The sequence below is a fragment of the Myxine glutinosa genome, chromosome 10, assembly GCF_964187855.1.
Source record: "Myxine glutinosa chromosome 10, kmMyxGlut1.1, whole genome shotgun sequence".
In the NCBI taxonomy this organism is placed as follows: domain Eukaryota; kingdom Metazoa; phylum Chordata; class Myxini; order Myxiniformes; family Myxinidae; genus Myxine; species Myxine glutinosa.
In genome coordinates, this window is record NC_136270.1 from 50,824,355 (window position 1) to 50,843,403 (window position 19,049).

Here is a 19,049-nt window from a genome sequence, read left to right on the forward strand (position 1 = left end):
TAGTCTGTTTGGCTGTGAACAGGTTATCTCAAAAAGTTGTGTACGCGTGTACATACAAATATATATATATACAAATATACAAATATATATATATACAAAAAGTTGTGTACGCGTTCGAACGAAACTTGGTGGACAGGTTGGGTGTGTTGATTCAATTGATTCGGAAAAAAATTGATTTTCAATTCAATTTCTAAGGAAAAAGGAAATTCTAAATAATTTCTAAGGAAAAATTGATTCAGTTTTGATGAAGATTCGAATCCTGATCCGGATCTAAGTATTTTAAAGTGATTCTTCACCATTGAGTAACGGAGCTAAAGACGATATATAACACAATATATCAAAAACTTATTGATGTATTTCGGCGAAACTTTGTGGACAGGTTGGGCGTGTCACAGGGACAAATCGATTCGATTTTTGTGAAGATCCTAATCCAGATCTGACCTATCAGTGGGATACAAAACGTAAACTATTTAGCATGACGGAATTATGCGCTCTGCCAATTGCTGCTCTAGTTACCCTCGCCAGAGGAGAGAAGGTATTGCATTTGAGTCCGTTTGTTTGTCTGTTTGTCTGTTTGACTGTCTGTCTGTCTGTTTGTCCGCACAGAATAAATATGATTTTCTCTGCAACCATTGGTCCGATTGACAGGAAATTTTCACCAGAGGTGCAACTCCACCTGTATAATTTTTAAAAATAATAATTATGATGTCATAGGTCACGTGGTTCGGCCGCCATCTTGGAAAAACCGAAAAAATTTGCACCTCTATATCTCCGAAAGCGCTGAATAGAAAAAATTGAGACATGGCTCATTGTAAGGAACTCTCCATGGGGAATAAAATATGTTAATGATGACGTCATGGGTGCCTCCTTTATGACGTCATAATTCGACAAGTACAAAACTTCATCCGATCAAGATGAAATTCCTTTCGCATAATCTTGGAATAAATTAGTTTAGAAAAAAATTAATGATGTCATCGGTCACGGGGTTCGGCCGCCATATTTGATTTAACACAAAAGCCTTAAGAACCACTGAAAATACATCCTGGCGAGGGTTTGCAATCTCTGATTGGTCTTTTTCTTGTTTATTTTGTATTTCATATATTACTTCAGACAGGTTCCAACTTCCTATAGCTCTTATATTTAAATTTTTGAAAATGGGAGAATATCACTGAGATATGTGCTGATACTCACTGCTGTGTACAAAATTGCATTGTTACTCTGCGTTGTTTTAATCTTTTAAGGTATATAATGTTCCTTGCATTACTGTTTATTTTAAGAACAATTTAGTGCTTTATTGTGATTTTTTCAGGGTAATCTCAAATAAAACATCTAAATATTTCGTCATGTATCAGTTCATGGTGTATGCACATCGAGTAGTTCTGGGCAGACACTTATTCAGAATGAATGTGTCAAAATGTGCTAAAAAAAAAAAAAAAAAAAAAAAAAAAAATAATGTATATATATATATATATATATATATATATATATATATATATATATATATATATATATATATATATATATATATATATGTATATATATATATATATATATATATTGCAGTATCATCACCTTTACAGTTATAAAATGTTAATGACAGCAATAATAATCATAAAAATAACAAGAAAGAGCAGAGATTGCAGACCCTTGTGAGGTTATTTTGTGGGATGTATTTTATTTGTTAAAACATTGTTAAAAATGTATTTTGGTAATTTTTTGGTTTAAAATGCATATTTTTGTTAAAACAAATATGTCGGCCGAACCACGTGACTGATGACTTCATTATATTTTTTTTCTCCAATTTATCCCTTGAACGACCTTGAACGGCCAGAACGGTCAAGAAATTTCATCTTCATCAGATGAGGTTTTGTATTTGTCAAATTATGACGTCATAATGGAGCACCTATGACATGATCATTAACATATTTTATTCCCCATGGAGAGTTCTTTACAACCATGGAGAGTTGTCTCATTTTTTTTCTACACAGTGCTTTCGGAGATATAGAGGTGCAAAGTTTTTCAGTTTTTCCAAGATGGCACCTGCACTACGTGACATAATGATGACGACGACCATTCCTTTTTGCACCATGACGATGCATAGGGCTGCCGAAGCAATTTCCTTGGCTATTAGGCACAATCCTGGACGGGTCGTCACTCCGACGCAGGACACCCGAATGGCTCATTCATCCCAGCAAGCTGGTACTCAATTTGCCAACCACGGAAGGATGACTGAGTGGCTGAGTCAACTCCCCTGGCGTTGATTCAACGATCGACCGGGATTCGAGCTCAGGCTCCTAGGATCCCAAGCCTGCACCCTAACCGCTAAGCCAACACCAGGCTTTGCCACGTGACCTATGACCTATGGTGAAAATTTCCTGTCAATCGGACTAACGGTTGCAGAGAAAAGCATACTTAGTCTGTGTGGACAAACAGATAAACGGACAAAAGGAACTAAATGCAATATCCTCTCCTCTGGCGAGGGTAATAAAAAAAATAAAAAAATAATAGTAACAATAATTATAATAATGTTTGACCGTAGTATTTCCACATTCGTGAGACATAATTAAACACAAAAGTAAAACTGAAAGAGTGAATTGTCCAATAATGACATGTCTTACATTCTGGCTTGTTTGATATCCTTGATCAAAGCTTCTCCCCGGTCTTTCACCTTCTTACTCAGCTTCTCATTCTTAAGGTCTTCAAGGAAGATTTGGCAGTCTATAAAAATAACACATAACGATTACAGTTAGCAGAATATGAGACTTTACCAAGGCTAGTGCCGGGTCTGTGTCAGCGAACAATTTAAATAATGGGATAACTATTATACTTTGATAACAAAACATATTTGTTGCCATGTTCAATGACCATAATTATTCTCACCTTGACGTGGGGTCGGCCAGGGAAAGCTTTTAGCTACTAGTATTTCACAAATCGGCTGTCACGGCCTGAAGTTCGCCTAAGTATTCGTTCGCTGGAGCAGGTATTTGGAATTTGGTTAGGGTGCTTGCCTACGCTTCATGAAGAATACCATTGGAAATACCATGCTTTGGCTGTGTGCTTGCGGTCTTTGTCCTGTTGGAACGTAAATCTTCGCCACAGTCGAAGGTCTTTTGCACTCTGAAGCAGATTCTTCTTAAGGATTTGCCTGTATTTGGCTCCATACATTGTTCCCTCTATCTTTCCAAGTATCCCAATCCCTGCTGCTGGAAAGAATCCCCATAACATGATGCTGCAACCACCATGCTTCACGGTAGTAATAGTGTTAGAAGGGTGATGAGCTGTGCTCGGTTTCTGCCAGATGTAGTGCATTGGATTCAGGTCAAAGAGTTCAATTTTCGTCTCATCAGACCACAGAGTCTTTTGCCTCATGTCTCAAGAGTCTTTCTCGTGCCTGTTTGGAAACTCCAGGTGTGCTGTCATGTGCCTTTTTCAGGAGTGGCTTCCATCTTGCTACTCTCCCATCAAGCCTATATTTGTGAAGTGCTACAGAGACTGTTGTCCTTCCGGCACGTTCTCCCATCTCAACCAAAGACCTCTAGTTCTGTCAGAGTGGTCATTGGGTCCTTGGTCACCTCCCTGACCAAGGTCCTTCTTGCCCAGTTGCTCAGTTTGGTCAGATGACCAGTTCTATGAAGTCTGGGTAATTCCATCGTCTTTCCATTTCCTAATGATGGCGCTCACTGTGCTCTTGAGAACTTTCATCACTAGAAATTGTTTATACCCTTCCCAGATCTATGCCTCCTCACAATTCTATCTCGGAGTTCTATGGATAGTTCCTTGGACATAATGGTGGAGTTTCTGCTCTGACATGCACCGTCAACTGTGGGATTTTATATAGAAAGGTGTGTTTCTTTCTAAATCATGTCCAATCAATCGAATTGGCCATATGTGGACTCCAATCAAGTTGTACGAGACATCTCAAAGATGATCAAAGGAAATTGGATGCACCTGAGCTCATATTTGGAGTGTCATCGCAAAGGGGTTGAATACTTATTGACTCAAGACATTTCAGATTTTCATTTTTTACTATTTTGTAAAAAAAATATATAAATAAAAAATCCATTTTTACATTATGATGTATTATGTGAGACAAAAGTGATAATTATTATTGTGTCTTATCAATAATATGATAATATGAATATATGATTTGAATTCCATATGAATACAGTAGTGACCCCTAATTCCGAACGCCCCTCATCTCGAACTACTCTAATTCCGAACCGTAAATTCGAGAAAATTTTGTCCGTAATTCCGAATGTATTTCTATAACCGAACCGCCAACATAGCGTTAGCGTCGTTCATATTTCCCGCCGCGAGCGTCGTTCATATTTCCAGTGCTGAAATTAGAGAACTGTGCTTCCATTGGTCTAAAACACAGGCCATTGTTGAAAAGTGGCACCCTAATAAAGCAGTGGTTAACAGGAGCATTAACTTGAAAAGTTAAGAAAAGTCGCCAACACCAGGCAACTTTGGAGAGGTGGTTCTCTAAAGAAAGCAAGCCTTGTGAGCCCCAACCCTCTACAAGTGGTGTTAAGAGACAAAGAGAGCAAACACCAGAAGCACAGTCATCTGATGTTAGCTTGGAAGGTGCCTCACCTTCCAAGCAATAAAACCCTCTCCCTCCTTCCTCCTCTCCAGCTTCCACATGCACCATCAGAACTCTCCACTAAGGTAAATGCAGTTATTTTCATGTTAGTACATTTATTTCTTTTTTTTGTTATTATTATTATTAGATATTTAGGGCAATTACTCATCTTATTTTACCTTGAATCATGTGTATTTGCAGTTAACAGTGTCTTGATAATGGGTTTTTGGGGTCCAGGAACGGATTAATTCACTTTCCATTATTTCTTATGAGGAAAATAGTTTCTAATTCCGAACTTTTCCCAATCCGAACTGCCGCTGGAACGAATTAAATTCGGATTTAGAGGTCCCACTGTATATGTATTATATGAATTTATATGAATATTATATGAATTATATGAATATATGAATATGAATATATGAATAGGAATATATGAAGTATGAATTCAATAATATGAATTTATCAATAATATGATAATAATTATTATTGACAAATATTATGTGTGATCAGTGACAAAAAAACTCAATTAAATCCATTTTAAATGAAGGCTGTAACACAAGAAAATGTGAAAAACATCAAGGGTTGTGAATCTTTTCTGAAGGCACTGAAAGCTCAGCTCACTGCACAAAAGTCCAGGTGAGCTAACAATATGATAATATAGTTTCTATTAATTACATACGCAGATATGAAAAAATTGTGTTAAAGCTGGCATTTAATGAACGATTGCATCTCACCTCCCACCTGGAAAGTCCCAACATTTCAACCTCCCATGTGGGAAGTCGTTAATAATTTATTAATATCGTATATAGTATGCGAGGAATGGTTGATATGGAGGAATGGTATGGAGGAATGGTTGATCAGAGTAGTGATGGCAATGTACAAAAGAGCGCGCACAGCTGTAAGGACGAAGGACGGGAACAGTGGTGAGTTTCAGGTGAAGGTGGGAGTGCATCAGAGGTCGGTACTAAGTCCACTAGTATTTGTAGCTGTGATGGAGGTGCTGGCTCAGAACGTAAAGGAGGGTTTACCGTGGGAGTTGTTGTATGCAGATGATCTGGTGTTGATTGCGGAAAGTATGGATGGACTGAAGGAAAAGATGAACACTTGGAAGGAATGTATGGAGACAAAAGGTCTGAAGGTGAATATCGGAAAGACGAAGGTGATGGCAAGTGGTAAAGCATGTGGTGAGGTGGAAAGAACTGGGAAGTGGCCCTGTGCTGTGTGTAGGAATGGTGTCGGAGTGGACTCCATTCAGTGTACAATGTGCGCTGAGTGGGTTCATCAAAAATGTAGTGGTCTGAGAGGGTCATTAACCAGTGTGGCAGCTACATTCAAATGTAAGGTGTGCACAGAGGGAGCTGCAGATGGAGGAAATGTTGAGTTGGATCTTGGAGACGGCATGAAGCTGGAAGGTGTGAAAACATTTTGCTACCTCGGAGACATGCTGAATGGAGAAGGTGGATCAGACCCGGCAACGGTTGCTCGAGTGAGATGTGCATGGAAGAAGTTTCGGGAACTGAGTGGCGTGCTGATGATGAGGGGAGTGTCGTTGAAGCTGAAGGGAAAGGTGTATGCTGCATGTGTGAGAAGTGTTATGATTTATGGGAGCGAGACATGGGTAATGAACGTAGAGCAGCAACGAAGGTTGGAAAGGGTGGAAATGCGAATGGTTCGACGGATGTGCGGAGTATCGTTGAGAGAGAGGAAGACAAATGATGAATTGCGAAAGATGATGGGAATAGAGCCTGTGATGGATGCTGTGAAGAGGAACAGGTTGAGATGGTTTGGTCATGTGTTGAGGAAGGATGAAAGTGACTGGTTGAGAAGAGTGATGGAAATGAATGTAGAAGGAAGTAGAAGACGGGGAAGACCGAGAAAGACTTGGCTAAAGATGGTGGAAGAAGAAATGCAGGCAAGGGGGTTAACAAGGAGAGATGCAGAAAATAGGGCAAAATGGAGAAGATTGTCATGGGGACCGCAAGGCTAACCCCCGCTCTAGCAGGGAAAATGGCCTTTAAAATGCATGTTGTTGTTGTTGTTGTATATAGTATGCGAAAAGATTCAGTTATAAACACTGTATTGTATAATGTATAAGATAAATACAAATATATTACAAAGCTATAAATTGACAGCATTCTTCTTTTAATGTTCTTGCAGGTAAAGAATGACGTTAAGACCAAACTAGTGTTCATCAATTAAATTAAACTGGACGAGTAAATAAGTTCCATGTGCATGTATGTTATTTTAATTGTATATAGGTCTTGGGAGGGATATCTGCTTGTCGATAAATGCTTGTCATGCATACACAATTCAAAACACAAATCCACACTTTATAACTTGGAACGTTTCGAGTTTAAACTTATAAAAACTATTTGTAAACGTATTCAACTCCACCTTGCAAAACGGCGACGAGGGCTACACACGTTGCCTGCATCTTTTAGGCTGGACAGGAGTGGGGGAGAAGGGATAGAGGTGCGCAACGAAATGGGACGAACCGTGCACAAAACCCTGGCATAACAAAACCACGAGCATTGACGGAAATGACCGCAAAAAACAGGCGGTCAGAAACTCTGGTGTTGGAACATGTGAGACGTTCAAAAAGTTATCGGAACCAAGAAACTCTGTTTGGAAGCAGTTCAATACATATATGGACAAATTGGGTCACTCAATCAAGATCGATTGATTTGATCGAGTAAAATACTGAGATGATTCATGTTTAAAGCTGGAGAAAAAAATTAACCTGGGAGTGCACCACGACAATATTGGACGAAATGGAAACATGAAAAATGTAAATTTATGTAAAAAGAGTGAACGTGTATGTAGAACAATAATATAAAATATACCAAAATTGATATCTACTAGGAAGTCAGTGATGCTTGCTTATAAACATGAAGCTTCTATTTATTATGTACGTACATACGAAGCTCGGTTTGTTATTGCGAACACAATGTGTAAGCACACTCCACTATATATATAGTGGAGTGTGCTTACTCCACTATATGTAAATTTATGTAAAAAGAGTGAACGTGTATGTAGAACAATAATATAAAATATACCTAAATTGATATCTACTAGGAAGTCAGTGATGCTTGCTTATAAACATGAAGCTTCTATTTATTATGTACGTACATACGAAGCTCGGTTTGTTATTGCGAACACAATGTGTAAGCACACTCCACTATATATATAGTGGAGTGTGCTTACTCCACTATATATATATATATATATATATATATATATATATGTATGTATGTATGTATATATATATATATGTATGTATGTATGTCTTACTCCACTATATGTATGTATGTATGTATATACATACATACATACATACATACATACATACATACATATATATATATATATATATATATGTACATACATACATACATACATACATATATATATATATACATATATATATATATATATATATATATATATATATATATATATATATATATAAATATATATATTGTTACGGACACGGTTTTTGGATGTTATTTTACCGAGCGGTGGTGTATTTAACCGCGTCCGAACAGTTACTCCCCGATTAGAACCCGATTCCAACCGAACGTTGACTAATCGCGCTACAGATATTCAATTGGGAAACCTCTAAAGCGACCGAAAGAGAAGAAGAGAGAAGAAAGACAGAGTTTGGAGGAAGAACAGATTTATTATACACACACAAGCAATATTTTAGAGCGACCAATATTATTTACAGCAATAGATGGAAAAGAGCAGTCACACAGTGCATTGTTAACTTATTCTATTTCATTTACTTAATCCCCAAGACAAACGAGTAGGACAGGACGTTCACACTCACACGGTGGATATTGCAGGCAGGTAATGGCTCGAGGTTGATTGCTTGAGAGGAAGGCAAGGTCGGAGGCAGCAGCTTTCAACCCCTCGCGGTTTTGGCGGGAAAACCTCCGTCGCGTATCCGCGGCCGTCACGCGCTGGCTCGGCACACCTGCTCCTCTTCCTGGGGTGGAGCCGTCTCCCTCCGTTCAGCGCGTCTCTCCAACGACAGGGGATATTGCAGGCAGGTAGGTAGGTAGGGCTTGCGGTGGATTGCGCTCCTCTTCCAGGTCATCCCCCAGCGTATCTCTCAAGGCCTCTCCTTGGTGCAGCCTCGTTGCTCCTCTCCAGCTCATCTCCAGTCATCTGTCAAAGCAGTCCCTTACAGTCGCTTTTATCACCTCCGGCGGAATTAAGCCGCCGGCTCCGAGGGCACGCCTACCGGGTCACTCACCGCGGTGCTGGTTGGCTGTTAGGGCCTGTTTACTTCTTCCCTCTTCTGACGAGGTGGAGACACGCCTTTCTTCTCCAACCTTACCTCGTGGCCAATGGTGGTTGAAGAGAAAAACCGACCAAAATGCGGAAGGCAAATGGAAGGGAGGTTTTGGGGAAATTGGAAGGGCCTACGCTTATTTTGTTTGATACAATGCAAAGTCAATCTAGTGGAAAACACATACTTAGCCTACATGGAATAAGGAAATACACTATTTAAAAGATATATCGTGACCTGCGTGTATGTTCTATGAAATTAATTAGGAGGACGGCTGCGACCATTATTTACATTACCAGGATGTTACCATACCAAAACCATACTCTTCACATCCGTTACCCTTCCTTTCTTCAAAATTGTTACACTCCTCAAAACCCGTTACACTTCTCAAAACCCGTTACACTTCTCAAAACCCGTTACACTTCTCAAAATCGTTACACTGCACCCTCCTTTCTTCAGGCACGTCCTCGGGCCTACTAGACTTAACTGAGTGTGACATGTAGGTGTAATTCCCTCTACAATTAACCTGACCCTGAGTGTGACAATTTTAAAACACAAATAAGTATGTCCCCCTATTGCATTGCATCCTGTCTAACAGACTCAAGCCCACAGCTAACCGAATTACGGAATTATTCTGAAACTATACATTTACGGTGGGGAGCATTATTTACAATGACGTGATTTCTTATTTACAACGCAACCCAGGACCTGTGTGTTTTTTTCTTTTCTTTTTAGGGAACAAGAGAAAGAAATTCCTGTTGGGAGGGAGGAGACAGCACGCATTGCATCGATGCACCAGTACCAATACCACCAAAGCACCCAAAAGCACCCAAAAGCACCACAAAGCACCACTCGGTGCGCAGTCACCATGGTTCATAATAAACACAACAAAACAACTGGTGGTGGTCTTCTCCTTGTCTGCTGGGCCGATGTTCTTCCTGACGTCTTCTGGCTTCATGCGGCCTATTTGGACATAATAAAAAGCACAACTTGTGTTCGTTTTTTATTATTATTTAGGGCCCCAGGGGCCAACTAAGGGTGGTCCACCTGTTTGGCATAGGTGCCACCTTACCGAGGTCCGCAAGCAAGATTCCCTGGCCACTATGGCCGGTCTCCAACAGAGGTGCTCTGCCCCAGAACCTGGGGTCCATCAAGTGGTACTTGGCCGCCGAACAGCGGTCCATAAAGTGGTACATCAACGCAATGCGTGCTGGTTCTGGGAATCTCGGGCGCACAATGGCCACCTCACGCACGCTCCCCTCGGCACCCAATGGCGCACAGGTCATGTGGGAGACAAAAGAAAGACAATTGAGCGAGGGGTAAGGTCACAAGGGTACACGTCAAACAAGGCAATGCAAGGTGAAATGCGTACGGAGGGCGAAGTGAGAAAGCTCGTCCCTACCGTACGTCACCCCCCTGTCACCTACACTACCCTTGCTCTTACCCCATATTTACAAAATCTACCCATTTACAAATTCGTCACTACTGTCACGTCTTCCCCATATTTCCCTTATACCAAATTCGTCTCCACAATCCCTTTACTTCAAAATTTGCCATCATCAATTCATCATCAATCCTCAAAAGGAGGGAGAGATGGAATTACGCACAATGTCACACCCACGTCATGATGCGTCTCACAACCCAAACATTTGCACAGTAAAAAATAATCAAACATGGCATGGTGTGGAGTACCTGTCACCTCAGGTGAGTGGATGCAGATGGTGTGAGGAGATCCTTCATCCTAACTATCCTCTAAATGATTTTAACACACTTTACACTACCCGGGGTCTTTCTCCGGCCAAACCATTGGCCCTCTTACACTATGGGTTCTAAAAACCAATTCCCATTGGCCAAACTGTGGTGCTCTTCAATTTGGGGTCTCACTCCCCCGATTCATCTCCCGGTGCCCTCGCACAATTTCTGGGCTGTGGCGTGTACCTCTCCCAGTGGGTCTACCCACCTGCACACCTCCACCACTGCAGTTGCCTCCGAGCTTACCTGCTCCTTACCCTAACCTAACTACCTGGGGAAGACCCCTCTTGGATCTGTCACCCCACTGGTGCCCTCTGGCACTGGGCTACCCGGGTCCGTCCTCCGGATCCTCGGGCCCCATCCACAACAACTACTACCGGCTCCCAGAGCCCACCTGCGGCCTCACCTGGCCGACATCCTCACAGTGGTGGAGTGCCCAAACCAACTACACACACTAACAGGCTACACGCCCAGCCATTTCCACAACACTAATGCACCCATCCAAAGACCATTCTTCCACTCGCACCACAGATGCCAATATCCAACCACAATTTACCTATACCCTCTACCTAACACTTACACTACCCGCCCCGGGTATCCGTGATGGGGGTCCACTCTTCCCCCATTCACACCTTCGCACCATCCACTCCACTCCACAATTTCCACCATACTCACTCCACGACCATCCATTCCAATACTCCATACCATTTATTCCATACACCTGTCTTTCATTCACCTGTCGTTGCACACCTGTGCAATCATACCTGGTGCCACCTGCACCCTCCTTTCTTCCTGGACCGTTTGGTCAACACAACACGCAATCACCACTACTCCCTCATACACTGCTCCACACACCTGTTCAGTTGCACACCTGTGCAATCACACCTGTTCCATTCTCACCTGTTCAATCCTCACACACACGGCATCATCTCAGCTAACTTCTCCCCTCTGAAACTTGCGCTTCCCAGTCGTCCCTTTAAACTATTGCGCTCCCACGTCATTATAATCCACACTAATCTACCTGCGTCCCCACTACAGGTATTAGTCACTAACTAAACTTAACGTTACCTAATGTCAATCTTCGCTAGATCCCTACACACCATATCCTAACCCACCCGGGCTAGTTTTCACTGCCATACACCCCATAATCTATAGCTCCTTTGCCCCCACCTGTGAGGGATGGTGGATTTGCCATCCCACCACATCGGGGGTCTCTCACTACCAATTTCGCTCGTCCAAATCCAACAATTCAAAAATTTTCCATTTACTGCCAATTCCATTCACTTTTCTAAATTTCGTTTTAAATCACTATCACTATCACCATCACCCGTTTACTTATTACATCCTCTCGGTGCGCCAATTCACATCACCCGTCTACTTATTACATCCTCTCGGTGCGCCAATTCACATCTACAGCCCGGCTTCGTACAGCCGAGCAATGAACGCGGGTCGTTTTGTGCCAGCGGCTGGATACGTCCCGCATTCGGGGCAGGGACGGAGGCTTACCCGGGCCGAGATCCCATGCACCACTTCGGCGTGGAGCCATCCAATGTCCCGATCTCGACCTGCCGGCACGTCTCAATAGAAAGTGGTCGCCATGACGACCCTTCCTATCGAGCTGCCCGCTCCGCCTTGTGGAGCCCGGACGCGGCCGCTCCACGCGAGGCCCAGCGTGGATCGCGCACGGCGGTCCTTTCGAACCCGCCGTGGCTCGGATCTCCGCTGGTTCTCGCGGCACGCGAAGCCCGGCACGCACCGAGGGCCCGATCCGGCTAAAAGTCGACCTAACCTTTAACCCGGTTACCGTCGACGCTTCACCTGCAGGCTTACATGCATACGCTACCTCTTTCTTGCTCATACATGCAGCCGTTCCCATTCTCCTCGTACCTTTTCTTTCACACCTCGGTACACTCACTCCGCTCACCGACTTGGTCACACACCTGACCACCGAACACTTTGGCACACATTCGTTGCTCGCACACCTCACCAATACACCGCTTCGCGCCCCCTCCTCGGTCACCTCCTCTGTGACAATCACAGGTGTGCTCTCATTCGCACACCCAACCACGTGCCTCACTACCAACTCAAATGTGCCTTCCCACACACGCTCTACCATTCCAGGTGTGCATCCTTCCATCCCAGGTGTACATCCTCGCTCACCTGTCACAACCAACTCACTCTCCTTGTCACTCTCAATACTCTCACCTCCATTCTTGACAGCGCACTCCCCCTTACTTTCGACGGCACACTCTTTCCTCATGCACCCGTCCGTTACACACCTTTCTCGCGCACACCCTCCCGTTACATCCTCTGTAACACTCACCACAGGCGTACACTCTCTCGTTACATCCTCTGTAACACTCACCACAGGTGTACACTCTCTCGTTACTTCCTCCGTAACACTCACCACACCGCGCTTCCATGTACCCCCTCGCACACGCGCTCCGACCGGCTCACTCCTGACGGCACACTCACTCCTCGGCGTGCACTTTTTCCTCACACACCCCATGGTCGGACATTCTCGCACACCTCTTTTTTCGCACACCTGACCTGTCGCACACTTCACCAACGGCCTCTCACGAACACCCGGATCCAAACCAATCCCCAAGCCGACTGAAGCTTTCCTCACATCATGTACATTGCCACTCACCTTGGCACCTCGTCCCCGCACCTCCTTTGCCACCTGCAAACTCTTTATTTGGTTAGTGAGCATCACATCATGATTTGAACACAGACCTTGTACACATTCCATCACTTCCTCCTGGATTTCTCTTTTAGTTTCTGTTCGTCCCTTCTTAATTTCACTCACCTTTTCTCCCACTTCCTCTAATTTTTGTTTAACCTCTTTTATTTCTCGGTGCGTCCCCTCAAGTTCGTCCTCTAAGGCTACCGTGACCGTCTCTATGTGCATCCTCACCTGCCGGTCCTTTGTCTCCATTACTTCTGTCACCTCTTCCAACCTCTTCGTCAATCCCTCATGTACCATCTGACATTGCCTCTGCGTCGCTATTAATTCGTTTTTAATTTCTTTTTGTGTCGCCTTTAACCCTCCTAGTACCGCAGTGTTCTTTTGAACCTGCTCCACTAACTTAGTTTGTCCCTCTGTCAGCTGCTCCACCTCCTCCGTCAGATCTTCTATTCCCCCTTGTAACTTAGCCGTATTATTCCTCACTTCTTTCTCTATACGCTTTTCGCCTCGCTTTACCTCCTCGCGTAGCCCCGAGACCTCCTCACTCACCCCTCGTCGTATTTCCTCCATCTGGTTCCCCATCTGTTCGATTTCCCGGGCGGATTGTTCCCCCATTTCCCGCAATTTGTCCTCCATCCTATTTTCTAACCCCATTAACCCATTTTTCACCCCCTCTAACTGATTCTCTTGAGCGGCCATTCTGTTTTCTACCCCCATTAACCCATTTTTCACCCCTTCTATCCCATTGTCTAATCCCTCAAATTTCTTGTCTAACTCCTTAAAATTATTGTCTAACCCCTCAAATTTCTTGTCTAACTCCTTAAAATTATTGTCTAACCCCTCACCGGTACCCCTCGCTTCGTCCCTCATTACCCCCATTTGGTTTCCCATTACCCCCATTTGGCCCTCTAATCGCTCACTATTAGCCCTCGCTTCGTCCCTCATTTTGTCCATAAGGGCCCCGATTTGTAGCAACAAAAGGTTTGAATCCACCAGGGGCGCTACCACGGTCGCGGGCGTGGCAAAATTTGGTGCCGCTACACCCACGTGCGCGAGGACGCCATTTTGCGCGTCTGACACCCCCTCAACCGCCTCCTCATTGCTCTCCTCCTCCCTTTCTTCCACATACATTTCCCCTGGTTCCTGGGTTACCCCTAACCCGTCTATCTCCCCCACCGACATCCGATCGCCTTGATTGTCCATGGCGCGATCTCAAAATTCGGGTTTTATAAAACAACACAATTTCGTCCGCTTTATAATTTTGAGCGCGTGCAGCGCGCTCCGGGTCGATCTCACTCCCCGACACCAATTGTTACTCTAATAGTACAATTGGTGTTCCAAAATTTGGGCCTAACAAATTTAGTCCCAGGTTCGAATCCAACTCCTCGACACCAATTGTTACGGACACGGTTTTTGGATGTTATTTTACCGAGCGGTGGTGTATTTAACCGCGTCCGAACAGTTACTCCCCGATTAGAACCCGATTCCAACCGAACGTTGACTAATCGCGCTACAGATATTCAATTGGGAAACCTCTAAAGCGACCGAAAGAGAAGAAGAGAGAAGAAAGACAGAGTTTGGAGGAAGAACAGATTTATTATACACACACAAGCAATATTTTAGAGCGACCAATATTATTTACAGCAATAGATGGAAAAGAGCAGTCACACAGTGCATTGTTAACTTATTCTATTTCATTTACTTAATCCCCAAGACAAACGAGTAGGACAGGACGTTCACACTCACACGGTGGATATTGCAGGCAGGTAATGGCTCGAGGTTGATTGCTTGAGAGGAAGGCAAGGTCGGAGGCAGCAGCTTTCAACCCCTCGCGGTTTTGGCGGGAAAACCTCCGTCGCGTATCCGCGGCCGTCACGCGCTGGCTCGGCACACCTGCTCCTCTTCCTGGGGTGGAGCCGTCTCCCTCCGTTCAGCGCGTCTCTCCAACGACAGGGGATATTGCAGGCAGGTAGGTAGGTAGGGCTTGCGGTGGATTGCGCTCCTCTTCCAGGTCATCCCCCAGCGTATCTCTCAAGGCCTCTCCTTGGTGCAGCCTCGTTGCTCCTCTCCAGCTCATCTCCAGTCATCTGTCAAAGCAGTCCCTTACAGTCGCTTTTATCACCTCCGGCGGAATTAAGCCGCCGGCTCCGAGGGCACGCCTACCGGGTCACTCACCGCGGTGCTGGTTGGCTGTTAGGGCCTGTTTACTTCTTCCCTCTTCTGACGAGGTGGAGACACGCCTTTCTTCTCCAACCTTACCTCGTGGCCAATGGTGGTTGAAGAGAAAAACCGACCAAAATGCGGAAGGCAAATGGAAGGGAGGTTTTGGGGAAATTGGAAGGGCCTACGCTTATTTTGTTTGATACAATGCAAAGTCAATCTAGTGGAAAACACATACTTAGCCTACATGGAATAAGGAAATACACTATTTAAAAGATATATCGTGACCTGCGTGTATGTTCTATGAAATTAATTAGGAGGACGGCTGCGACCATTATTTACATTACCAGGATGTTACCATACCAAAACCATACTCTTCACATCCGTTACCCTTCCTTTCTTCAAAATTGTTACACTCCTCAAAACCCGTTACACTTCTCAAAACCCGTTACACTTCTCAAAACCCGTTACACTTCTCAAAATCGTTACAATATATATATATATATATTGTTACGGTCCGCGGATTGGATGTTATTTACCGAGCGGAGGTAACCGCGGCCGAACAGTTGTTCCCCGTTTCTTCCCGACTCACCCGATTCACCCAGACGTTGGCCAAATCGCGCTATGCTAAATCAATGATGGAAAGGACACGACGACTGGGAAAAATGAAACGACGCAGGGGGGTACAGTTCTCAAGACCTCCGGAGGAGGGTATAATTACAGTGGTGGAGAAAAGGGGGTAGATTACAAGGCAGAGTGAGGTAAAGACACAGAAGAGATGGGCACTTAAATACAGTCTTATCTAAGCCCGGACAGACCACGGACAAACGGACAAGGTAGACTCACACGGGGATTGATGGCGGGAATGGGCAGGTCGGTCGATGGCACAAGGTGCACCTTGGCTCGGGGACAGGATAAGCACGGTTCAAAGATGCAGGGAGGTCTCACAGCGCTCGGAGGTGGTCTTGCTTGCTCCAAGCTCGGCGCGCATCTGACGTCACCTCTCTCTCACTGCGCATGCTCAGCGGGGAGTGACACGCCCTCGGCTGGTTGGTTCCGCCCCAACTGGGGCCGGTCCGCCGCTTCCATTGGGTGCGGGGGTTACCGCTATCCACCCTTGATGAGGAGCCGACAGGGAGCCCCTGTTTGGTAACCCCGTCGAGCACATGTCCGATGGCGGCTCGTTGGGAAGGCCTGGTGTCCTCCCACCACTCCTACCAAGCCGGAGTGAGGACGCGCACTCCCTGCGCTCGTTGTTGTTGTTGTTGTTGTTGTTGTTGTTGAAGAGAACTGTGAGGAAGAGCTGCGGGGAGGTATTGGGAGGTCCTAAACTTCCTAACGGTGCCATACAATCACATTCTGGTGCAACGAAGGGTCAGAATTAATGGAAACGAATCCTTAACTGACATAGATTAAGAATAACTAGCAAGATGTCCTATAGTTGTCTACCTGAGATGCGGTGGACCTGGATGCGACATTTAATGGGGGAAATAGGGGGAGGTCGGGTCTACAGAGTGTTGTTTACAGGAAATGGGTCTAGGGAATGGGGGATTGGGGAGAGTTGGGAAGTATTGAGGAAATAGGGGAATATTTACAAGCGGATATGGATGGATGCAAATCCAATATCCGCAACACTGCACCCTTCTCGATCTCGGGGCGACCCAACCCGATAAATTTTTACCTACTTTAGTGTGGCACTCAGATGTAGTTCCCTCTACTATTAACTCAACCCTGAGTGCGACAGTTTTACAGATGTTCACAAATGAGTAAATATGTCCCCCTGCGACGTTGCACCCTTCTCCTAACAGAAACACACCCACAGGATAACCGAATCACGGAAAGCATCCTCAAACTAAACATACAGCTGGTAGGGAGCATCATTTATACAAGACTACACTGATATTTACACTACGATCCAGGACCTGTTCTTTGAGGAACACATGCAGATGTTATGCACAGGGAGAGCACGCATGCCAGCATCGATACACCAACCCATGAGTGCCCTGTGGCCCTACGGCCTTTAATAATGTGCAGAGCACCCCTTCCAAGCACCAAAAGCACCACCCCATTATGCACAGTCAGCACCATCCGGTGCACCAATAAAGTGTTCAATAAAAATGCACAATCAAGTGTCCATGGTCACCGGTGGTGTCGCAGCCGGAGCGATGTTCTGCCGCTGGTCTTGCCTTCATGGAGTGCACTTGGCCTTCTGGCTTCTTTAGAAATAAAGAAAGGCGCCAACCGCGTCCATCTCTTAATTGTGGCCGTCAGGAGGGCCAACTAAAAGTGGTTCACCTGTATGGCATAGGTGCCACGTTGACCCAGAGGTCCATCAACGGGTGGTGCTTGACCGCAAAAGAACTGCGGTCCATTGTGGGCGGCCACAAAAATTGCGGTCCATATGGTGTATCGATCCAAGCAGCAAGCAGCGGAAGTACAGGCCCACAACTGCGGAGCCAGCACCTCTCTCTCCTCTCTCTCTGCCCCAAAGCCAGATCCTCGGAGGTGGGAGACAAAAGAAGACAAGTGAGTAAGGTGGTAAGGGCGCAAAAGTGCATGCAATATAAGGTAATGCACACTGGGGGCACATGGGAACCAGGTGAGACAGGTACGTTCCTACCGTACGCCCCCCCCCCCCAACCAGGTAACCTACATTGCCCCTCCCTTACCCCTTACTGTATCCACAAAACACAACACTACCCATAAACATCTACTTTACACATCAACAAATGTCCCTACTGTCTTCCCCGTTCCTCCCATAAACCAAATTCGTCTTCTCTCCCTCCTAACCAATCAAATTTGCCATTTCCAACTCTCATCAAAATTTGCCATTTCCAACTCAACATCAAAATTTGCTATCACCAATTCATCATCAGTCCCTCCTAGGGAGGGAGAGATGGAATCACCCCAATGTCTCATCCATGTCGTGATGCGTCTCACAAATCCAAACAGCAATTCTCATCTCCTGCAACACAAAACAAAGAAAACACAGGTGTGGAGTCATCATCATCACCTCAGGTAAGTGGCTGCGTATGGTGCGACAGGTTCATCAATCCTAACTATTTCCTAAATGACTTTAACAACTTTACATTACCCAGGGTCTTTCTCCTGCCAAACCATTGGCCCTCATTACTCTATGTGGTTCGAAGAACGAAAATCCCATTGACCATCTGTGGTGCACACCATCAATTTGGGTCTCACTCCCCAATTCAACACTCGGTGCTCCCGCACAATTTCGGTGGCTGGGTCGTGTGACGCTCCCAGCGGGTCCGCCCACCTGCACACCTCCACCACTGTTGTTGCCTACCGAGCTCACCTGCTCCTCACCCTAACCTAACTAACTGGGGAAGGCCCTCTCGCACTCTCACCCCCTCGGTGCCCTCTCTGGCACGGGCTGCCCGATCCACACCCGGGATCCTCAGGCACCCACTGACACTAACGGCTCCCAGAGCCTGCCTGCGGCCTCACCTGGCCGACATCTAACAGTGGCGGAGTGCCCAACCATTCACACTCATACTAACAGGCCACACGACCAGCCAATTTCACCACACCAATGCACCCATCCACAA

General features: G+C 45.1%; 1 protein-coding gene across 1 annotated transcript in view; it reads right to left on the reverse strand.

Annotated features, from left to right (window-relative positions):
- LOC137434527 (src kinase-associated phosphoprotein 2) overlaps positions 1-7,092 on the reverse strand; it is a 237,025-nt gene extending 229,933 nt beyond the window's left edge. Inside the window, exons 1-2 of the mRNA XM_068127640.2 lie at positions 6,980-7,092; positions 2,619-2,718 (exon numbers count right to left, since the gene is read on the reverse strand). Coding sequence (XP_067983741.1) covers positions 2,619-2,718; positions 6,980-7,019 — 140 coding nt within the window. The 5' untranslated portion in view covers positions 7,020-7,092. The remainder of the gene's footprint in view (positions 1-2,618; positions 2,719-6,979) is intronic.
- Positions 7,093-19,049: the final 11,957 nt, after the last annotated feature.